This window comes from Antedon mediterranea, chromosome 1 (assembly GCF_964355755.1).
Source record: "Antedon mediterranea chromosome 1, ecAntMedi1.1, whole genome shotgun sequence".
NCBI classification, from domain to species: domain Eukaryota; kingdom Metazoa; phylum Echinodermata; class Crinoidea; order Comatulida; family Antedonidae; genus Antedon; species Antedon mediterranea.
In genome coordinates, this window is record NC_092670.1 from 12,853,290 (window position 1) to 12,870,283 (window position 16,994).

At 33.9% G+C, this 16,994-nt stretch overlaps 2 protein-coding genes across 3 annotated transcripts; both read right to left on the minus strand.

Moving 5' to 3' along the window:
* Positions 1 to 2,718: 2,718 nt before the first annotated feature.
* On the minus strand, positions 2,719 to 10,802 carry LOC140057008 (tribbles homolog 2-like). 2 transcript variants are annotated; one of them, XM_072102551.1, is made up of 4 exons: positions 10,670 to 10,802; positions 8,696 to 8,846; positions 8,078 to 8,370; positions 2,719 to 4,461 (listed from the first exon to the last, which is right to left on the minus strand). In XM_072102551.1, exons 1-4 carry the CDS (start codon positions 10,729 to 10,731, stop codon positions 3,996 to 3,998), a joined length of 972 nt encoding a protein of 323 aa, XP_071958652.1. In that variant the 5' UTR covers positions 10,732 to 10,802; the 3' UTR covers positions 2,719 to 3,995. The 2 variants fall into 2 exon arrangements, with proteins under 2 accessions (XP_071958652.1, XP_071958645.1); XM_072102544.1 differs by lacking the exon at positions 10,670 to 10,802 and having other exon boundaries at positions 8,696 to 9,730.
* A 1,388-nt stretch (positions 10,803 to 12,190) lies between these two features.
* On the minus strand, positions 12,191 to 16,235 carry LOC140057023 (E3 SUMO-protein ligase NSE2-like). Its single transcript, XM_072102562.1, has 6 exons — positions 16,159 to 16,235; positions 15,312 to 15,463; positions 14,767 to 14,873; positions 13,953 to 14,112; positions 13,060 to 13,258; positions 12,191 to 12,359 (listed from the first exon to the last, which is right to left on the minus strand). The coding sequence occupies exons 2-6, from the start codon at positions 15,436 to 15,438 to the stop codon at positions 12,248 to 12,250; spliced, it is 705 nt and encodes a 234-aa protein (XP_071958663.1). The 5' UTR covers positions 15,439 to 15,463; positions 16,159 to 16,235; the 3' UTR covers positions 12,191 to 12,247.
* Positions 16,236 to 16,994: the final 759 nt, after the last annotated feature.

Consider the following 16,994-nt stretch of genomic DNA (forward strand, 5'->3'; position numbering starts at 1 on the left):
AGCTCAGCTCTCATGCTGTCTCTGCTTATATAAAAACAAATTATGAAATAAGGAAACTAGGCCTATATCGATAATTATGTGAATGTATGATAATATCTTATTAATTTTTTTGACATCATTTGGTAGAAATCTGACGAATCTTTTCTTTCGCAATATACCATTTATTCGAATAAACGCCTCGAGGCGTTTAAAGTTGGGGAAGGTTTTTAGAGGCAAGTTTATTCGATAGAGGCGTTAAAAAATACAACAATTGATATTAAGAAGTGATAAAATACAGTAATAATTCCGCTTGGTCAATGCTTGTAGATTCAAAAATTCTTTGAAGGTGAGTTTATTCAAACGATGTTCTTTATGGAAGAGGGGCCTTATCGCGGGAGGAGTTTATTCAAAGCGGGTACGGTTTATTAAAATAAATACGGTACGGTATATAAAGAAACTTCGAGAAACGTTAACACAACATTATTAGACAGATTTATATACAGAGTGCACATTGTTCTGCTCCCATACTACATCAATGTGATTACTCGAAAACGTACCGGTACATCAAAGATTATTAACGAATTTTGGTCAGAGTGTTCAAGGTGTGACTTATTTTTTTTCGTTTATGGTTCATTCTTTTATTACGCAACCAAATTAGTTATACTGGGAATTCATAATTAATAATTAAGTTAGATCGATCAATCACCTAATATTATGAATCATCCATCATTAGTAAAGGTGATACTTGTGTCCGCGTACAAATGTCGGTGGAAAGGTGCGATTCTCCGCCCTGAAATGTGTGAGAAATGAGACAATACCGTATTTTGTAATGTGAAAATAAAACGTTATATAATATATAAGTTGAGAGCTAAAAAGTAAAAGTACTTGATTCAGTATCCCTATCTTTAATGATGATTCAACACGACCTATTGTCAGAATTAAATTACATGTTGCAATAACTGAGTAGTTGGCCTATACGTGTGCCCAAGCATGACCATTGGACCACTTTTTTGAAGTTTTTCAAAAAGGCTTATGTATGCCTAAAGGCGGCCTAAGAAATGCTATCTAACGATAAACTCCTCACAGTCTGAGAACGGTGGTAGTGAACACTCTGATATGACCAAGTATTAGGACGAGCAGGGAAGAGAGGGTCAAATCTGGGACGAGGATCAATTTTAGGCCTATACCTGTTAAATATAACTATGTGGTGAATGTTATTCAAGTGAAATTCGAATGAACAAATTTCTGGTCCTCGGTACATTTTAATTTTATTTGTATCGAACATTATGCCTGTTAGGTCCGGAACAATGGCCCAAATGTTTCTTTTTATATTCTGAGTGCCAAAACCAATCATTATGCTGAAATCCGGCCTATTCTAAATAAATATATTTTTCAGTTTGTCAGTTAACGACTGTACGACCACTTTTAGGGAGGCCTATGGAATTTACCCAGAGGTAAAAACAGGTAAAAGGTATTTATTCTGGTCCTCAAGCTTAACCAATGTCATGTGAACAACATTCGGAAAGATTGTTTCCGAAATATTAATACTACAGTCTTAATAGGCCTATAAATTATCTACCAACAGGATGAAGAGATTACTGTAGTCCCTGGCAGTCATCCAAAAACAGAATTCCGATTTCATAACACCAACTGCCATCATAATATTAAAATGATTGTAATGCTTATCGTTATTGCATCATATCCCCGCAAAAAATCGAACCACTTTATTCAAACAATTATTGCGCAATACAATACGATAACCCTGAACTATTTTTCTTGAAGAAGAATGGAATTATCAACAGCGCCCTCTGTTTTAAATATCAGTTCCAACTTCTATTGAACGACGCTCCCCTAATATAACTTTTGGCAACCGCGCCAAGTAAATGTGTCGCATAATTCGATAGGGTTTATTCACGTTCCGAGTGCTGAACCAAGGTCAGATTCAGCCCAGTGGTTACATATCAACGGTAAAAATCACTATCCGTTATGATTCATTATTTTTAATCACGATTTTCAGGATTTGGTACAAAGGGTTCAATTAATGAGTTGGAAACATTTCCGAAGTTTTCCGGATCATTTCACAGATACACACGTTTTAATCATGGCTATTGTAAAGCATTATTGTAGGCAAATTTAATAACATGTAACATGAAAACAATGATGTTTGTTTGAAATCACGTGGTGTTTTTTTCTATTCTTTTGTACGGATGACTAGTTCCAGAGGCAAAAGATAACATACATTACTACTATATTATAACTTATAGTAATTAAAACTAATGAAAGCGGCAGTCTGCCTGACATTAATAATCAGAAGAAATGTCAATGATTTTTTGCAGATTGAACAATTTGATTTAATATTTTCAGTAATGCTCTTTGCTCTTCAAATTACAGTAGGACTAGAACTCCTGCTTTTGGACACCCTTAAATCTGGTCTACACTGTCAAACTGACCAAAAATGTGATGTGCCCATATGGACATGATGATATCATATATCACCAACGTATTTGGGAATATCACTACCATATTTGGACCCATCACACATTTTTGTCAAACTAGTTTTGATAGCATAAACAGAGCTTATGGTCTTCTTATTAAGGGGAACTTTTTCGAACGTTGGGCAATACTGTTGTAATACAGCCAACCAGGGGACAACAACCCTATATATTAAGGTGACACTTTGTAGGACCCGCTTAAAGATATTCTCCTGTAATTACAAACCACAAAAATAAATCATTCAAATTAATTATGCGACTTTTATATTTTATTCAGTTTACTTTGACGATATATTACCTCCTTGGCGTGATAAGTTTACGAGAAGGTAAAAAAAAAAGAAAAACCAAAATATGCAGATTTGTTATACGGAAGAATCGAATTCCAAAAATAATCATATAATGTAATATAAATATTTTATTATTATACTAGAATTTTAAATTATACAATTTCTTTTACTTTAATGGCAGCGATAATAAATGTCCTTTAAAAATTAACATTTCTAACTGGAATGATTTCACACTTTTCCCATGTTCTTGGCAACAACACCATAAGTTTGTTGAAAATATATGTTATTTATTGTAACTCAGTTAAATCATGGTTAAATCAACATTCAAATTAAATTCTTTCATTCCTAGATTTCTGGTGGGTAAATGGATGGACATTTTTTGAAAAATTTTCCCCTTTTTAAAAACATTCGAGTACTGTACGAGTTCAAATTATTGATTGGATTTGACAATTCGGTAATAATACGAACACAAGCACGAAAGTAAATTAAATTTTGAATGCACGGTACAGTATGAAGTGAATAACCTAAATTTATTCATTATTCTTAGCCTGTGTAAAAATGGAAACCCTCCAATTGCTGTACGGTTTATAAACATAAAATGCATCATGCGAAAATCGTTTGGAATCATGTTGGTTAGATTTAAATTGATCCCTCCCGCAACAAAATAATATGCTTCAGTGCACATATGCAAATGAGAAGGAAACATGACACAAATTGATTTTGCACCTACAAACAAATATTGCGATTGTTACAATCAGTAAGTTTTAGCATCGTCTGAACAATACATTGTTTCATTATTCATTTAAATTATTAATTTATGGTTGCGTCCTCGTCAAAAGACGCCTACAGACAAGGTAGCGAATACAACATGGTTATAAGGAGGGCGAGGGAAGCAGATACATCAACATCCAGGGACAATGGAAAACTGTTTATAATGTACTCTGAACAGTCATGGACACAGTACAACCTTTGTAGTGTACTACACAGTCCTGAGTACAGTAGTACAACATGCACAGTAACCATTACAACTGGATACTAAACACATCCGTTAAGCTCACTTTTTGATAATGTTTGTATTTGGTGCAGCATTGATAAGACGCCAACTTCCGATACTATGTTAGAGCAGACAATACCACATCGGGTATCAGGGTGAACGAACAAAGCAGGAAGATAAACGCCTTTTCAATAATACGCCGGATGTTGATAATACAACATTATCGTTCTGGTTGCGCTATTATTAGAAGAAACATGCCTCATCTGGAAACACCGAATCGGGCACCAGCTGGTCTTGACATTTTCTTGAATTCGTCGATGGTGACATCGGTGTGGTCGGACACTTAAACCATGGATGGTCAAGAATCTCGGCAGCGGTCAATCGTTGCGATGGCTCGACTCGCAGCATGCTACGAATCAAGCATTTCGCCTGTGATGATACGCTGTCCGGGAGTGTGTATTTGCCACGCCGAATCTTGTCGAATAGCGCCGTAGGATTGGAATCGTGGAATGGGTATCGGCCCACAAGCATGGTATACAGCATAATTCCGAGGCTCCAGACATCTGCACAGCGACCAGAGTACGTAGTACTGGTGGTCAAGATCTCGGGGCTGACATACGCAGGACAACCATGTTTGTCACTCATTGCATCTACTTCAACATTCTCCAATAAATAAGCATCATCGAGTTTATCCAGCTTTAATCTTGTTCTGCAAAGATAACAAAAAAATTACGTTAAATATTTATTTACCAATCAAATTCTAGTTTGTTTACCTTCATTGTAGAAAACAAAATAAAAAACCCCAATCTGATTATAATCTAAATATAGCAGAACATTGATGTCATTAAAAGTGTGGTTACAATAGGCAATAGACACAATGGTATATATAGTAGATATATACAATCAGGAAGTCAATAGATAAAAATATTATCCTAGTATCAGGTGATGGTAGTGGCCATGAACAAATGGTGATGCAATAACACAGTTCATTTAGGATGCAAGTGTATTGTGGGAATACACAAACTTTTGGAATTACTATTTATTAATATCCAAAACTAAACTCATTTTTTACATTTATATCACAAGAATTTCTTACTGTAAATAAATTTAAATGTTTTATGTTTGAGGTATACGGGTTTATTTTCCAATCGAACAACTCCAAACAACATCACATCATACTGAAATAAGTTTATATACTATTTTCAGAATATGAATTTTCATTTCTCATTTATTTATTTTATAATTTATTTTTTGTTGTTCACTGTGTAAAATCAACCTGTTAATTACTATTAATAACTAACTGGTTGACTGGTAAATATGAGTTCAACAAGTACTATGGGTTAGTCACAAGTTAGTGACTAGAGAAAAAAAAAAATGATAATTTGATAAATAATAATGTTCATTCCCTTCTTAGGGTATTACAGTATATACTATAGTGTATCATATAAATAAGCAGGCTCTCAATGCACTGTACATAAAATTGAGAGAGTAAACATGAACAACTTTAGCAATATTGTTTTAAATGGAAACACACATTTGCCTCCTACACTGTACTGTACCTACATGGGACAGCACAGTTAGACAGTCCTCATATTAAATTTAGGTTATAAGGTTACTGGATAGTGTCATGTTACTTTAATGTAGGATGTGAATGTGTGAGTCATTATTGTGTTCCTTTGTTCCCTGTTTTCTTCTAATTTGAACCATGTGAATATCATCAATAACATAAGACAGGAAATTGTCTGGGACTAAAAAGAAAATTAATTTAGTGTGCAATTAATTAGCACAGGTAGGGTAACCGGATTTATTCAATTTACACGGATAAATACAGCTGCCCAACAGCTTATTTATGAACTAAACCCCTATTTAAATAATGGTTTCTGCCATTCAATATTTTTTCTATGTTGAAAATATGTACAGTTTGTTCACCAGATAAATGAAAAGCCTATAATTATATAACTGTTGGCCCATCATTGAAATTCCTATTGAATAATGGATTATTCTATTTAGAATTCTAGAGTGAGATCAGGTCAACCATACCTTTGCCTATGGTTCAACCATAGTTCAACAGAAGCCTATTTCAAACAAAATCCCCTATTGCATAATGGGCTCTCCCAATCAGTATGTGGTACAGTTTAGTGAGACTGGAGACTGCACTGTAAATTGTGCAATCATTTTGTGTGCAGTGTACCGTGAGCTATTTTGGCATGATGGAATTATTATGGTATTGCATAAGACGAAGACGAATCATACATTATCAATACACTCTCATCCATAATATGTTTCTGCTGTCCATCACGACTGTATTGAGTAACTTTTTAATTATAATTGTGAAAACGAATTGTCTTTCATTTTAATTAATGTACTGTAATATCAGATAGTCCTCATAAAATGGGAAAAATAAATGGAATGCGAGATAGTCAAATTCTTAATTCAGGTCTAGCTTTATCAAATTCTTCATCGAATAAAGAAGTGTTGCAAGTACTGTTATAAATGTACTCAACATTGTGTAATAAATCTATTATTTAACAACCCCATGCAATAGAAAGTTAATGTCAAATTTCAACAGCATGAGGTCTATGTTAAATTTACCTTCATCTAAAAACATCCTTCTATTAACGAGCATAATGCAAGTGGATGACTGTGATAAATTTACAGGATTCACATGGATACAGAATTTAAATGGTTAGACAAATCATTTTTTGACGTCCTCAAATCATCATTACAGTTACTGTACAGTACATCTTTAATTTAATAACATTCCATGATAATGATACCTTAAAAGTAAGATGGCTAGACTATACCATGGATTAAAGAATAGAAGGATATGCATCGACGGTGACATCAAACGATTTTACAACGCGCTTGCCTATACTAAAGCACTGCTGCCAATCAAACAAACACGTTCATTGAACTCCGTGTCTCTAACCGCGGCCCTCTGTAAAACGCTGCGAATCAACTGTTACATTTTTTGAGACCAAAACGTAACCATGTAGAAATCGTATGCGCAGTCTGAATGTTCTATTGACATGTCTGCGTCGATGATTAATTGATAACAAACATATATTGCTGAATAATTCTGTTTTAGTTTCATCACAATCGGACTACGAAAAGTTCACTTTCTTACGACTGGTAATTTTAGGTAGTTGGTAATATTAATAAAATATGCCATTTTTATATTTGAATTATCATTATTTGCCTGCCATCTTCTGTCATTAAAAATTGCGTTAATCTATAGAATATTAAATTATGCATTTGACCATGTATGTTGTTAGCGTGGCCGGTGTTCAGACATACAACAATCGTGTTTTTTAATATATGGCTAAGCAGTGGTTTCTTCATAAATCTCCTTAATTATCGATGTGATTATATTTAAACTGTAGTGCCTGGTGATTGGCTAGGGGTTATGTCATCCACATCACATCCAATCACCGGGCCTAATTGAATGAAAACAGCGATCCCTGATCCGGGATTGGCTGGCTATGTATAGTTGCGATTCGTTACCTAGCGGTCGTTTTGAAAAGTACACGCAGGGCAAACTTGATCACGAACAAACGAAGTAGGCCTACCTATTATTATTATTCACACAAGAAGTAAGACAACGGTGAGTATTTAAGATTAGCCTAGGCCTACCTAGGCAGTATCAATGTCGGCAAATCATAGGGTTTACTAGCCCAGTTTAGCCTAGTTAGTACAAGGCCTGGGCCTAGCTAGGCTAGCATTCTTGCTGATTTTGTAATTTTACAACAAATGAGACAACTAATAGTTATTGTCTCAGATGTAGGGCTACTACAGGTCATAAAATGCTACTTTAATCATCATAAAAAAATCATTAGCGTAGATCAATCGCGGCAGAAACCAACATAGTCAATAGTTGACCATCTACAAACATCATGCCACCAAAGAACGCGCGAAAGAAGCGTAGTAGCCAACAAGGTTAAATGTCGTTGCACATGTGCAGTAAACAATATATTAGGCACGCGACCGTTTCGTTGTTACCATGCGGTTAATTAAACTGTAACATTGTGGGCGGTCCGCGGTCTGTCGGCGAGAGTCAAGGAACCCTTGATCTCACGTCGATGCATATCCTTCTATTCTTTAATCCATGACTATACCTGCCAACTCTCGCGCACAATGGACAAGTCTCATGCACAAGGGCCAATTTGTTATGCCTCAAGCGTACGTGGCTATTTCTCACGCATCCATAAAATATTCAGAAAAAACATTTTTAATTTAATGTCTCGCGCATTGGCCACTGTAAAAGTTAGCAGGTATACCAATTAACTTACTGCACGTCAAAAAATATTTATTTAATTTTCTCTCACCTTTGTGAATCACGAAAAACAAACTTGCGGAGCTTCAAATCACGAAGTACAACACCTAAACTGTGACAGTGCGCTACAGCTGCGACGATCTGCTTAAAATATTGCTTTGCTTCGTCCTCTGGTAGCTTTCGGTTGCTACGGACATGCGAGTGCATGTCCCCGTAGCCACGTTCAAAGAATGCGTAAGCGTATGAATCTCCTAGTAATATTTCTAGCACCTGGTTAATGTTTTCATGTTGTCCTACGTGAAAATTAGCTTTTAATACTTCTTGGTATTTCCGAATGTCTATTGCCTGAGAATGAAAAATAAACACGCAATTTTTACTGCTATACCGTTACATTTATAGTTCACTACTACTGTCAAAACGATAAATTATAATGTTAATTCATTTCATGTGACACTGACAGATCTTTTCAGTTACAATCTGTAATGATTTTCTCCTAGCAGTTTTCATTTGCATACAACATTAACATTTGTACTTAAATTTGAATATGAATAATCTCAACGACAGGTCCAAAACTTAAAATTGTGAAATGACGATAATGGAGTTATGTTGCAAATAGTTTAAAAGGATGAATTCATAAATGTTATTAATATTATTTTACATAAAAACATACCTTGCACACACATTCTTCTAAGGTTAGACTGTTTACGGCTTTGAACAGCTTACTATCCACTTCGTCCAGTAAAACATAGTTCCCAACTTTACAAACTACATTCGGTTGCTGTGGCGTAAAATTTGGTGGTGTTGGCGCTGATAAGTTCGGACTAAGAGAAGCGGTAAAATCTCCAGGTGAATCTACAACATGGCTATACGCCTTGTTATTATCGCTTTGGATTGCAATTGGTTGAGATCTTTGAACGCTCATTTGGAATCAAGGGTTTTATATTGTTTTGTAATAAAAAAATTTTAAAACAAAACAAAACCTTTAAATTTCTAGGTATTTTTAAATGTGTTCACTCAGCTGCTGTGATACTGTTCCTTCCTTATTATAATTAAAATTATATATTATATCAGGTGACAAATTTTAGCAGTTTTATTCTTTACTAGAATAATTAGTCTTTGGTATAAAAAAGTATGTACAATGACAAAGTCTTCTTAGAAATATTAAACAATAACATCGGTCCCTGAGACAAAAACATTAAAATCTCGCAAAAGATAGTTCATTCATAAAATATGACGAAACAACTGAACTGATGTTGAACTAATATTGCTGAAAATCAAACTTATCTTCGTATAATTTGATTAACAAATGTCGATAAAACTATTTACACTGTTTAGCCTTCAACTAAGGTTCATTTAAAATAAAATAATTTTCCTATTTTATTTAATTTGACTGACGAAAACCTCTTTCACGCCCTTGATGTTTACGTTGATGTATGTTGGTGGGGCGGCGGTTCTTTAGCGGCACGGTTGCTGTTCAAGGTGGAGTCGACTTCGCAGAATCACCAAGTATTTTACTTACAATTTGTGTTATTACTTCAAGGTAGATTTGCTCTTGTCTGCTTGGATACTAGCCTAGTTGTTGATGTTTTGAACAATTTCCACCTATCTGCCCGCTAAAGGGGACGGATTTACCGTCAGTCTTTCTCGCTAGTTGCGAGAGTTTTCTGTTTCGCAACGATTGCAGGCCATTTTGCAACGTGTGAGTGTGTCATGAATGAGTACAATGTCTTTCATATACCACTTCTACAAATCTGTTTACTTGTATTAATACGCGCCAGGTTATAGTATTTCGCAATAAATTCTTACTTATAAATTATGATATTTTATCATATTATATATAAAGCAACTATTCATAAAATATATTTAAAAACCTATATCAAATAATTTCTTGTCTTAGTTAAATATGTGCATAAAACAACACAAACTAAATGGGGACTATGTTTTTCATTAAGATTGTAAATTGGCTAGACACAACAAAAAATTGGCAATGGAATATTTCGGGATGTTGCAATCTTAAAAATGACGCAAGCGAGGCCGGTCTCAGTTTACCAAATATGGGCATTCAACTTCCATATTTGGTAATGTAATCGTGACCTAATGACGGGCGTATCCAATCATCACGTTCCAATGTAAATGCGGATATCGTACGGTTTTTCATTGTTTACAGTATTTTGTGTGTGTAGCTAGCTGCTGATACGACGACGATGAATCAGGCAGGAATTTAGTGACGTAAATTTAGAGGAAACCGCATGCAAACGATCAAAAGAACAGAAGGGATTTTGCGGGACGGTTACCCTCTTTCTAACATCATCATTCTTTTGTCTTCGTCGTTCAGAATATTTGGCTAGCCTATTTATTTATAATATACGTCAACCGGTGTACCTACCATTTATAGGTACCTAGCCATAAGCCTAGGCCTATTGATATTTGTCATGAGCTTTGCACAAATCAACATTAATAGTAATAATACATAGTTTTAGGCCTATTTCAGCCCCCAGTAATTAAATTCATCAATCAACCAGGGAGACCCTGGCTATATTAATTTCTGCATAGGCATGTGCATTCCTCCTAGGCCTATCTTATTGCTGGAAGATAAAAATAAAAACATCATAAAAAAACAAGCGATTTTATATAATTTACATACCAATTTCGTTTATTAAAATCACGATTGAAAGGCGGTCTGAATATCACACGCGCGCGACTCATCACGTACACGGATATGTAAAACGCATTGATAACAAACAAAAATCAAAAGATATTCCATAATAATATGAAACACTGATCCATTTAAAAAATGTAAAATCTGCTTTTTAAAATTTACCATTAATTTTATTCTATACTATACGTACGCGCGCACTTCCTCGTCGCGATCGATCGAATTGACGTTTCATTCATGTGCGAGAGGAAGATCGGCGCGCGGCGCAAATACGATGCACCAAGTGGGCGTACAGTATTATTATATCAAAAGATTGTATAATTATTTATTATGGACATGATTTGAATAGCGGCGCTATACAATATTTGCTTTTATAATGATAGAAAATTACAATACTGTATTGTAATTTTGCATCTTCAATACTATTTTTGTTAAAAACCCTATTATTAACCGGCTAATTGTCATCGCAAAAAAGTCTAAAATTGCAATGAAAATAGAACATAACATTTATTTAACAGCAGTACTTAGAATCTCCAACTTGCACGATTGTAAATGGTCTACAAATTGTGTTTGTGTAGAAGAAGAAGCTGCGTGAGCATTTAAAAAAGTGGTCTGCTGTCCTCTATTTTTTTAGTCGCTATTTAACATCGGTCTCTGAATTGCCTTTTTTTAGGCTTATGATAACTTAACAGATAGTAATACAGTACTAGTACAATACCGTATATGCATTATTAGCATTAATGGCATATAAATACAACATTTTATCTATCTAAACTCCTCTATAAAAGGCACTAATATTATTTGGCATGCATAGAAAGTACATACATATTTTTTAAAAGTAAAGTTTACCTATATAATAAACTACAAGGATTCCTTAAACAAAAAAAGGGTTATCTATACTATCAAAAAAAGTGTGATGTGGCCAAATATGGTAATAATATGACATCATCATGTCCATATATGGGCACATCACATTTTTTTAAACAATTGATAGTGTAGACAGGGCTTTAAAACTAAGATGTATCTAATCTAATACAACAAACTTAAATATATTTTACTTGATAAAACCAATTGACTAAAATTAGCCTCCGATTGCTCTTGGTCTATGTTTTTAATGGCTAAGCCTAACCTACCATTACTGAACAATTTATTTTATGTTACCATTTTCAAAAATACCTGTTAAGCTCTGTCTACACTATCAAACTTTATGTGACAAGAAATGTGATGTGCCCATATATGGACATGTCATATCACTACCATATTTCACACTATTTTTTGTCAAACAAGTTTGATAGTGTAGAAAGAGTTTTAAAAGCAATTTATTGTAGTAAATCTAACTGGTAAAACCAGTAAGAACACTGAATATACATGCTATACTAATACAAATACTTTCTGAAACTAAAACCACAACTAGGCATAATATCAAAATCAACGTAATACTATGTAGAAAATAAATATTATGGATTGTTTATTTATTTCCGTCATGGCCAATGTATTAATTTTCATATTTTTTCAGGTGTATAAACTTTCTTTGGCGTAAAATTCTTTTTATTCTTGACATAAACTCTAAGGCACTCTATGACGATTTTTTCGCTGTATCATCAATCGTAATTCTTTATCTTCATTTAAGTCTTCCATTTTCAAAGGGTTCTGGTTTCCACATCCACATACTGGACACCTGCAAAGAGACAGGAAACTTAATAGTTATTTTATCAGTGAATTTATGACCTCTCTGTGACCCGATTGTAATGTAAACAATATGGCCAAGAATGATTGAATAACTGTAAACATAGCGTTTGGACGTCGCAATGAATTTTTGTTTAATAATTACATTTGCCATAATCCCATTACAAATTACCTTTTTAACATACCAAAATGGCTAAAGGAGTGAGTAAGTGGTCTTGCTAGAGATAGAGTAACACATTGAACCAAGATGAATTTCTTAGATTCTTTTAAAAACACTTTTTCTAATCAATTCAGAGAAAAGTACCAAAAAGCCAATTTATTTAGATTGTGGTTTACCATCTCCACATATAAATACGTCTATATTTTCTGGGAAGTGCATTCATATGGCAAACCTGGACGAAATGACCCACCATAGACATTCTCCCAGGCGAAAGCCTGTTTCATAGACATATAGATCTAGTAGGCCTAGCATGTAAAAAAATCACTTTAATTTGGAATTTCAAAACTTTATACAGTTCAAATCAGATTGTATACAAATGCCTATCAAGAAAAATTGTTTGTTCTTTCTGAATTATTATTACTTAGGTAATAAATAAGAAAGAAATACTGTACTACTATAAGGAATAAATACTACTACACTCCGAGTTCATAAGTTCTAATAAACGCAGCATTATATAGAGTACAGTACTTACATAACCTTTCTCCTAGAAGTCCTAATATAGTTGCTAATGGCTGCTTTCTCGTAGCTGTGTCCGCAGTGCTTGTTTTTCATTGGTTCCGTCATCTCAGACTGTGTTATTGGACATTTGAGACTGATCTCCATTTGTGTCATCACAAACTCCTGGCTATCTTCAAATTCAGTTTCTGATTGAGATGGTTGGTATACAGAACCTATAAAACCAATGAATACATAGTAATAAGTCAACTGTCCCAATACAGGACACCATGTTACAGGCCAGAAAAACCAGTAATATTTCACAGAAAATGTTTGATGGGCAGTAACACTTAATTATATAGGCTCAATAAAATATGGGTTAAAGGACAAAATAAAAAATAAAGCCTTCTTTACGCTGATCCAGAGAGAATGAAAGAGGAAGAGAACGGAAAGAGAATGACGGGAATGAAGGAGAAAGAAAATAAATGGGGAAGGAAATGAGAAGAAGAGAATAAACAGAATGGAGGAAGAAATAGAAGAAGGAAGAGAATAGACAGAATGAAATAAGTTTAAAAACTCTCTTTATATATTTGGTAAAATCAACTGGGGTAGGGCAAAACATTTTGAACAAGTCAACTTTTTTCAAATACAATTAAAATAGGAACACTGAATGTAAATCTTTATATAAGGTTTAATTCTCTGTATACTTCATTGCTTTATCATATTTTAGACATAGCGATTTTTATCAAAAATACCAGTATTATCTATAATATAACATTATTGAATGACCTGTGCAGTGGGTTGTCCCCCAAAAAAAAAAGAAAACAAGGCCATATACATGGCTGCAGTCGCTTGCGCAAATTTGAGTTAGTGTTTACCAACCGGCATAGTGAGCTGTAGAGTAGCCTAACAATAGGAACACTTGTTTACCTGGGTTTTGTACCTGCCAAATTTGCTTCTGCATATCCTGGTAATGATCATGTTCCTCTAGAGGCGTCTTGTTGTCCTCTGCTTCAAGTTCCTTTACGGTACTCTCTAACATTTTAATAACACTTACTTCTGAAGAGCCAATATTAGAGTCATTGGCAACCTTAATATATGAAAGATTGTCATCAAAATGTTATAAATAATTATCATAATTATAATCTTATTATTTAAAATGTCATATACAAATTAATAGCTATAATATAGAGACAACACATTTCTTGGAAAGTAAAATTAGAATGTTTTAAGCCGGAGGAGATTGTAGCCTGCATTCATATTAGACTTAGCCCTGGCTAATCAATTTTGCAGGAAAGATATGTTGTCCTGAAAATGTATTGGTTCGAATGCCACTTTAATGGATTGTCCCATATTAGTTCACTTTGATCAACAATTGGATGGAAAAAAAATATTTACCTAAAAAAAATGTAATTTAAAGCAAAACATTGTCAACTGGCTGTCAGCCAATAGGTGTTGAATTTAACCATTTGTCTTTTCATAAGAGAAAACATTGTTTTTTTATATTAAAACTACAAAATGGCTAATCTTCAGTTTTCATGTTTTTGGGGGACAATACATCTTTAATATTTAGGGTCAGTGTGATCAAGGCTTAAGCTATAATATGTTATATTTTACGACTTTCAACCCTGTTAATGGTGACGTTTGGTCACTGTAGGGTGATGATGAAATAAAATTAAAAAAAAGCTAACCATTACTGGATCCATTGGTTGCTATACATTATTTACAATGGTAAACTACACACCTGTTGTCTTACTGTATCAACTGCTTGTTTAAACTGATCCAAACTTCTCTCTAGAGCTATCATCTCAAGCATTGTGTTTTCCATCTCTTTCAACTGTTCTGATTTGCCTGTTAAAATAATCAATGCAAAATTAAATAAATAGTTTTGGCAACAGAATCATTTCTCCCAGTACAGCAGTAAATTCAAATAATATTTTTAATCAATTCAAAGAAGCATAATTAATTGTTAAGGATCCCACAAGTATGTAAGCGCAATGCAAGTAGTTGACCAATCAGGACGCAATCATCATCCATTGCATCATGATTGGGCAAATTAATTTGTTGCTAATGTGTGACGCACCTCTAGTAAACATTGAACAACCGGTTGCGCGAGGTAGTTTGTGATGTGTTTAAAACGTGCAAATCTGTTAAAATGCATCACACTTGGGGGTTGGAACATTACACTAACACAGTACATGAATTAATGATGCTAGTCAGATTTTTTACCATTCATTGCGCAATATCATTGCCTAAAAAAAAGAAGATAATTAATTAATCAGACTATACCATCATACTCTACCAGGTCCAGTGCTACCTCTATAGTGTTCTGCATCCCAGATGGTATCATTTCTTTGGTTCTATTCAGTTGAGACATGGTAGAATCTAAAACTGCAAAATGTGCTTGACTAGACATTGTTGTTCTGGATTTCAGATTATTACTGTAAAAAAACAAAATTTTTATTAATTAATTATTATTATAGCATATCTTTATTATATTAATATATTATTATAATTATTATAGCATATAATCTGATATATGATTGAAAGTAAAATTAAAAAACCTAGGCCTAGGCCAAGCTACTATAGGCCTACTAGGCCTAAACATAAATAAATGTAGGGCCTAGCCTTATTTTATTAAATTATCATTTGTTTTTTTAGATAGGAAGCCTTTTTAATTTATTCTCTGAAAAAAGGCCTAAAAATAAATAATCAATAAATTATAGCAAGAGAAATGGATGGATAAGCCGTGGCTCATATATAGGGCTTCTAACCTAGACTTGTCTTGGCTAACGTATCTAGTTATCTAGGCAGGATGGCTTTTAGGGATGCTTCTCCGGGGATAGTAGGATGTAGGCTAGCCTGGCCTCTAGGCCTATAACCACCTCTACTCTAGTCTAGACTAGCCTAGCCTCTAGCCTCTCCTAGCTAGTGTAGTAGGCCTATCTAGGCCTAGCCTAGCTAGGCTAGGTGGGCTAAAATAAAAAGGTACTAGCCTAGGCCTATCTATAGGGCCAGGCTACTGCCTGCACTAGACCGGTTGTTGGATTATTCATAAACTCCTTATCATTAAAAACTAATGAAATGAGGTGTAACATGATTAGGAGAAAAAGTAAAACAGAACACGTCGGTCAACCTTTTTTAGCAAAACACCGCAATTCGTCAAAATGTTTTTTTTCCATCATAAAATTTTGTTTGGCGCGTTAAACTAACGCCATCTACGGCCATTTTAACTTTCAACTTTGTAAAACTTAACCATGGAGAAAAAATAAACATGGATTGTTGTTGTCTCTATCTCGGGGGCCGGTGCAATATTTCAAATTTTGGGTTATGTAACAATCATTATATGGATGGATTCGATTCAAATACACTCCTACACTAACTGTAGTAGGATACTGCAATGATAATTCCAAAAAATAAAAAACTGTAATACCATTTAGGATCGGAGAATAATAATTATTATAATAAATAGAGGACTTTTGGGATTTAAATTAAATTTAGGGGGATCGGAACAGACGATCGGGAGTAGTACGAACGATCACTCCAAGACGATCGTCCGTGGTCCCGACCCTCTGACAACGCATAACAATAACATTAAAAAGTTGCAATCAATAATAAAACGGTATTAATAATAAGTACACACCGATTATTATTATTATGGTTTAGTCGAAACGACGGAAAAAAAATACAACACCAGACTAATTAATAACTTTTTATTCTGAAAAAGCATTTATTGGTTTCAAATTTTAATTTAAATATTATAAATTATTTAAATATTAATCATCTAAGCGTAAAATTAATGTTAGTTTTATTCTTGAAGCTGAAATCAACTTCATTTGATCATCTTGTTTTTACTTTAGGCCTATGCACGATAAACAACAAAAGATAAAACCAAAAAAATTAGAACATGAGTTTTAATTCAAAGTTTAACCGTTTATCACTATTTTCGATGAATAATAATTGCATTGACGA

What these genes read in the sequence shown, in the direction of transcription:
- LOC140057008 (XM_072102544.1), bottom strand. Translation starts at nt 8,947, where the DNA reads ATGAGCGTTCAAAGATCTCAACCAATTGCAATCCAAAGCGATAATAAC. An exon ending in TAGAAGAATGTGTGTGCAAG is followed by an intron (nt 8,371 to 8,695) that starts GTATGTTTTTAT and finishes TTTCATTCTCAG; the next exon opens with GCAATAGACATTCGGAAATA. An exon ending in GTTTTTCGTGATTCACAAAG is followed by an intron (nt 4,462 to 8,077) that starts GTGAGAGAAAAT and finishes TTATCTTTGCAG; the next exon opens with AACAAGATTAAAGCTGGATA.
- LOC140057023 (XM_072102562.1), bottom strand. Translation starts at nt 15,438, where the DNA reads ATGTCTAGTCAAGCACATTTTGCAGTTTTAGATTCTACCATGTCTCAA. An exon ending in TTGATACAGTAAGACAACAG is followed by an intron (nt 14,113 to 14,766) that starts GTGTGTAGTTTA and finishes TCATATATTAAG; the next exon opens with GTTGCCAATGACTCTAATAT. An exon ending in ACTTCTAGGAGAAAGGTTAT is followed by an intron (nt 12,360 to 13,059) that starts GTAAGTACTGTA and finishes GTCTCTTTGCAG; the next exon opens with GTGTCCAGTATGTGGATGTG.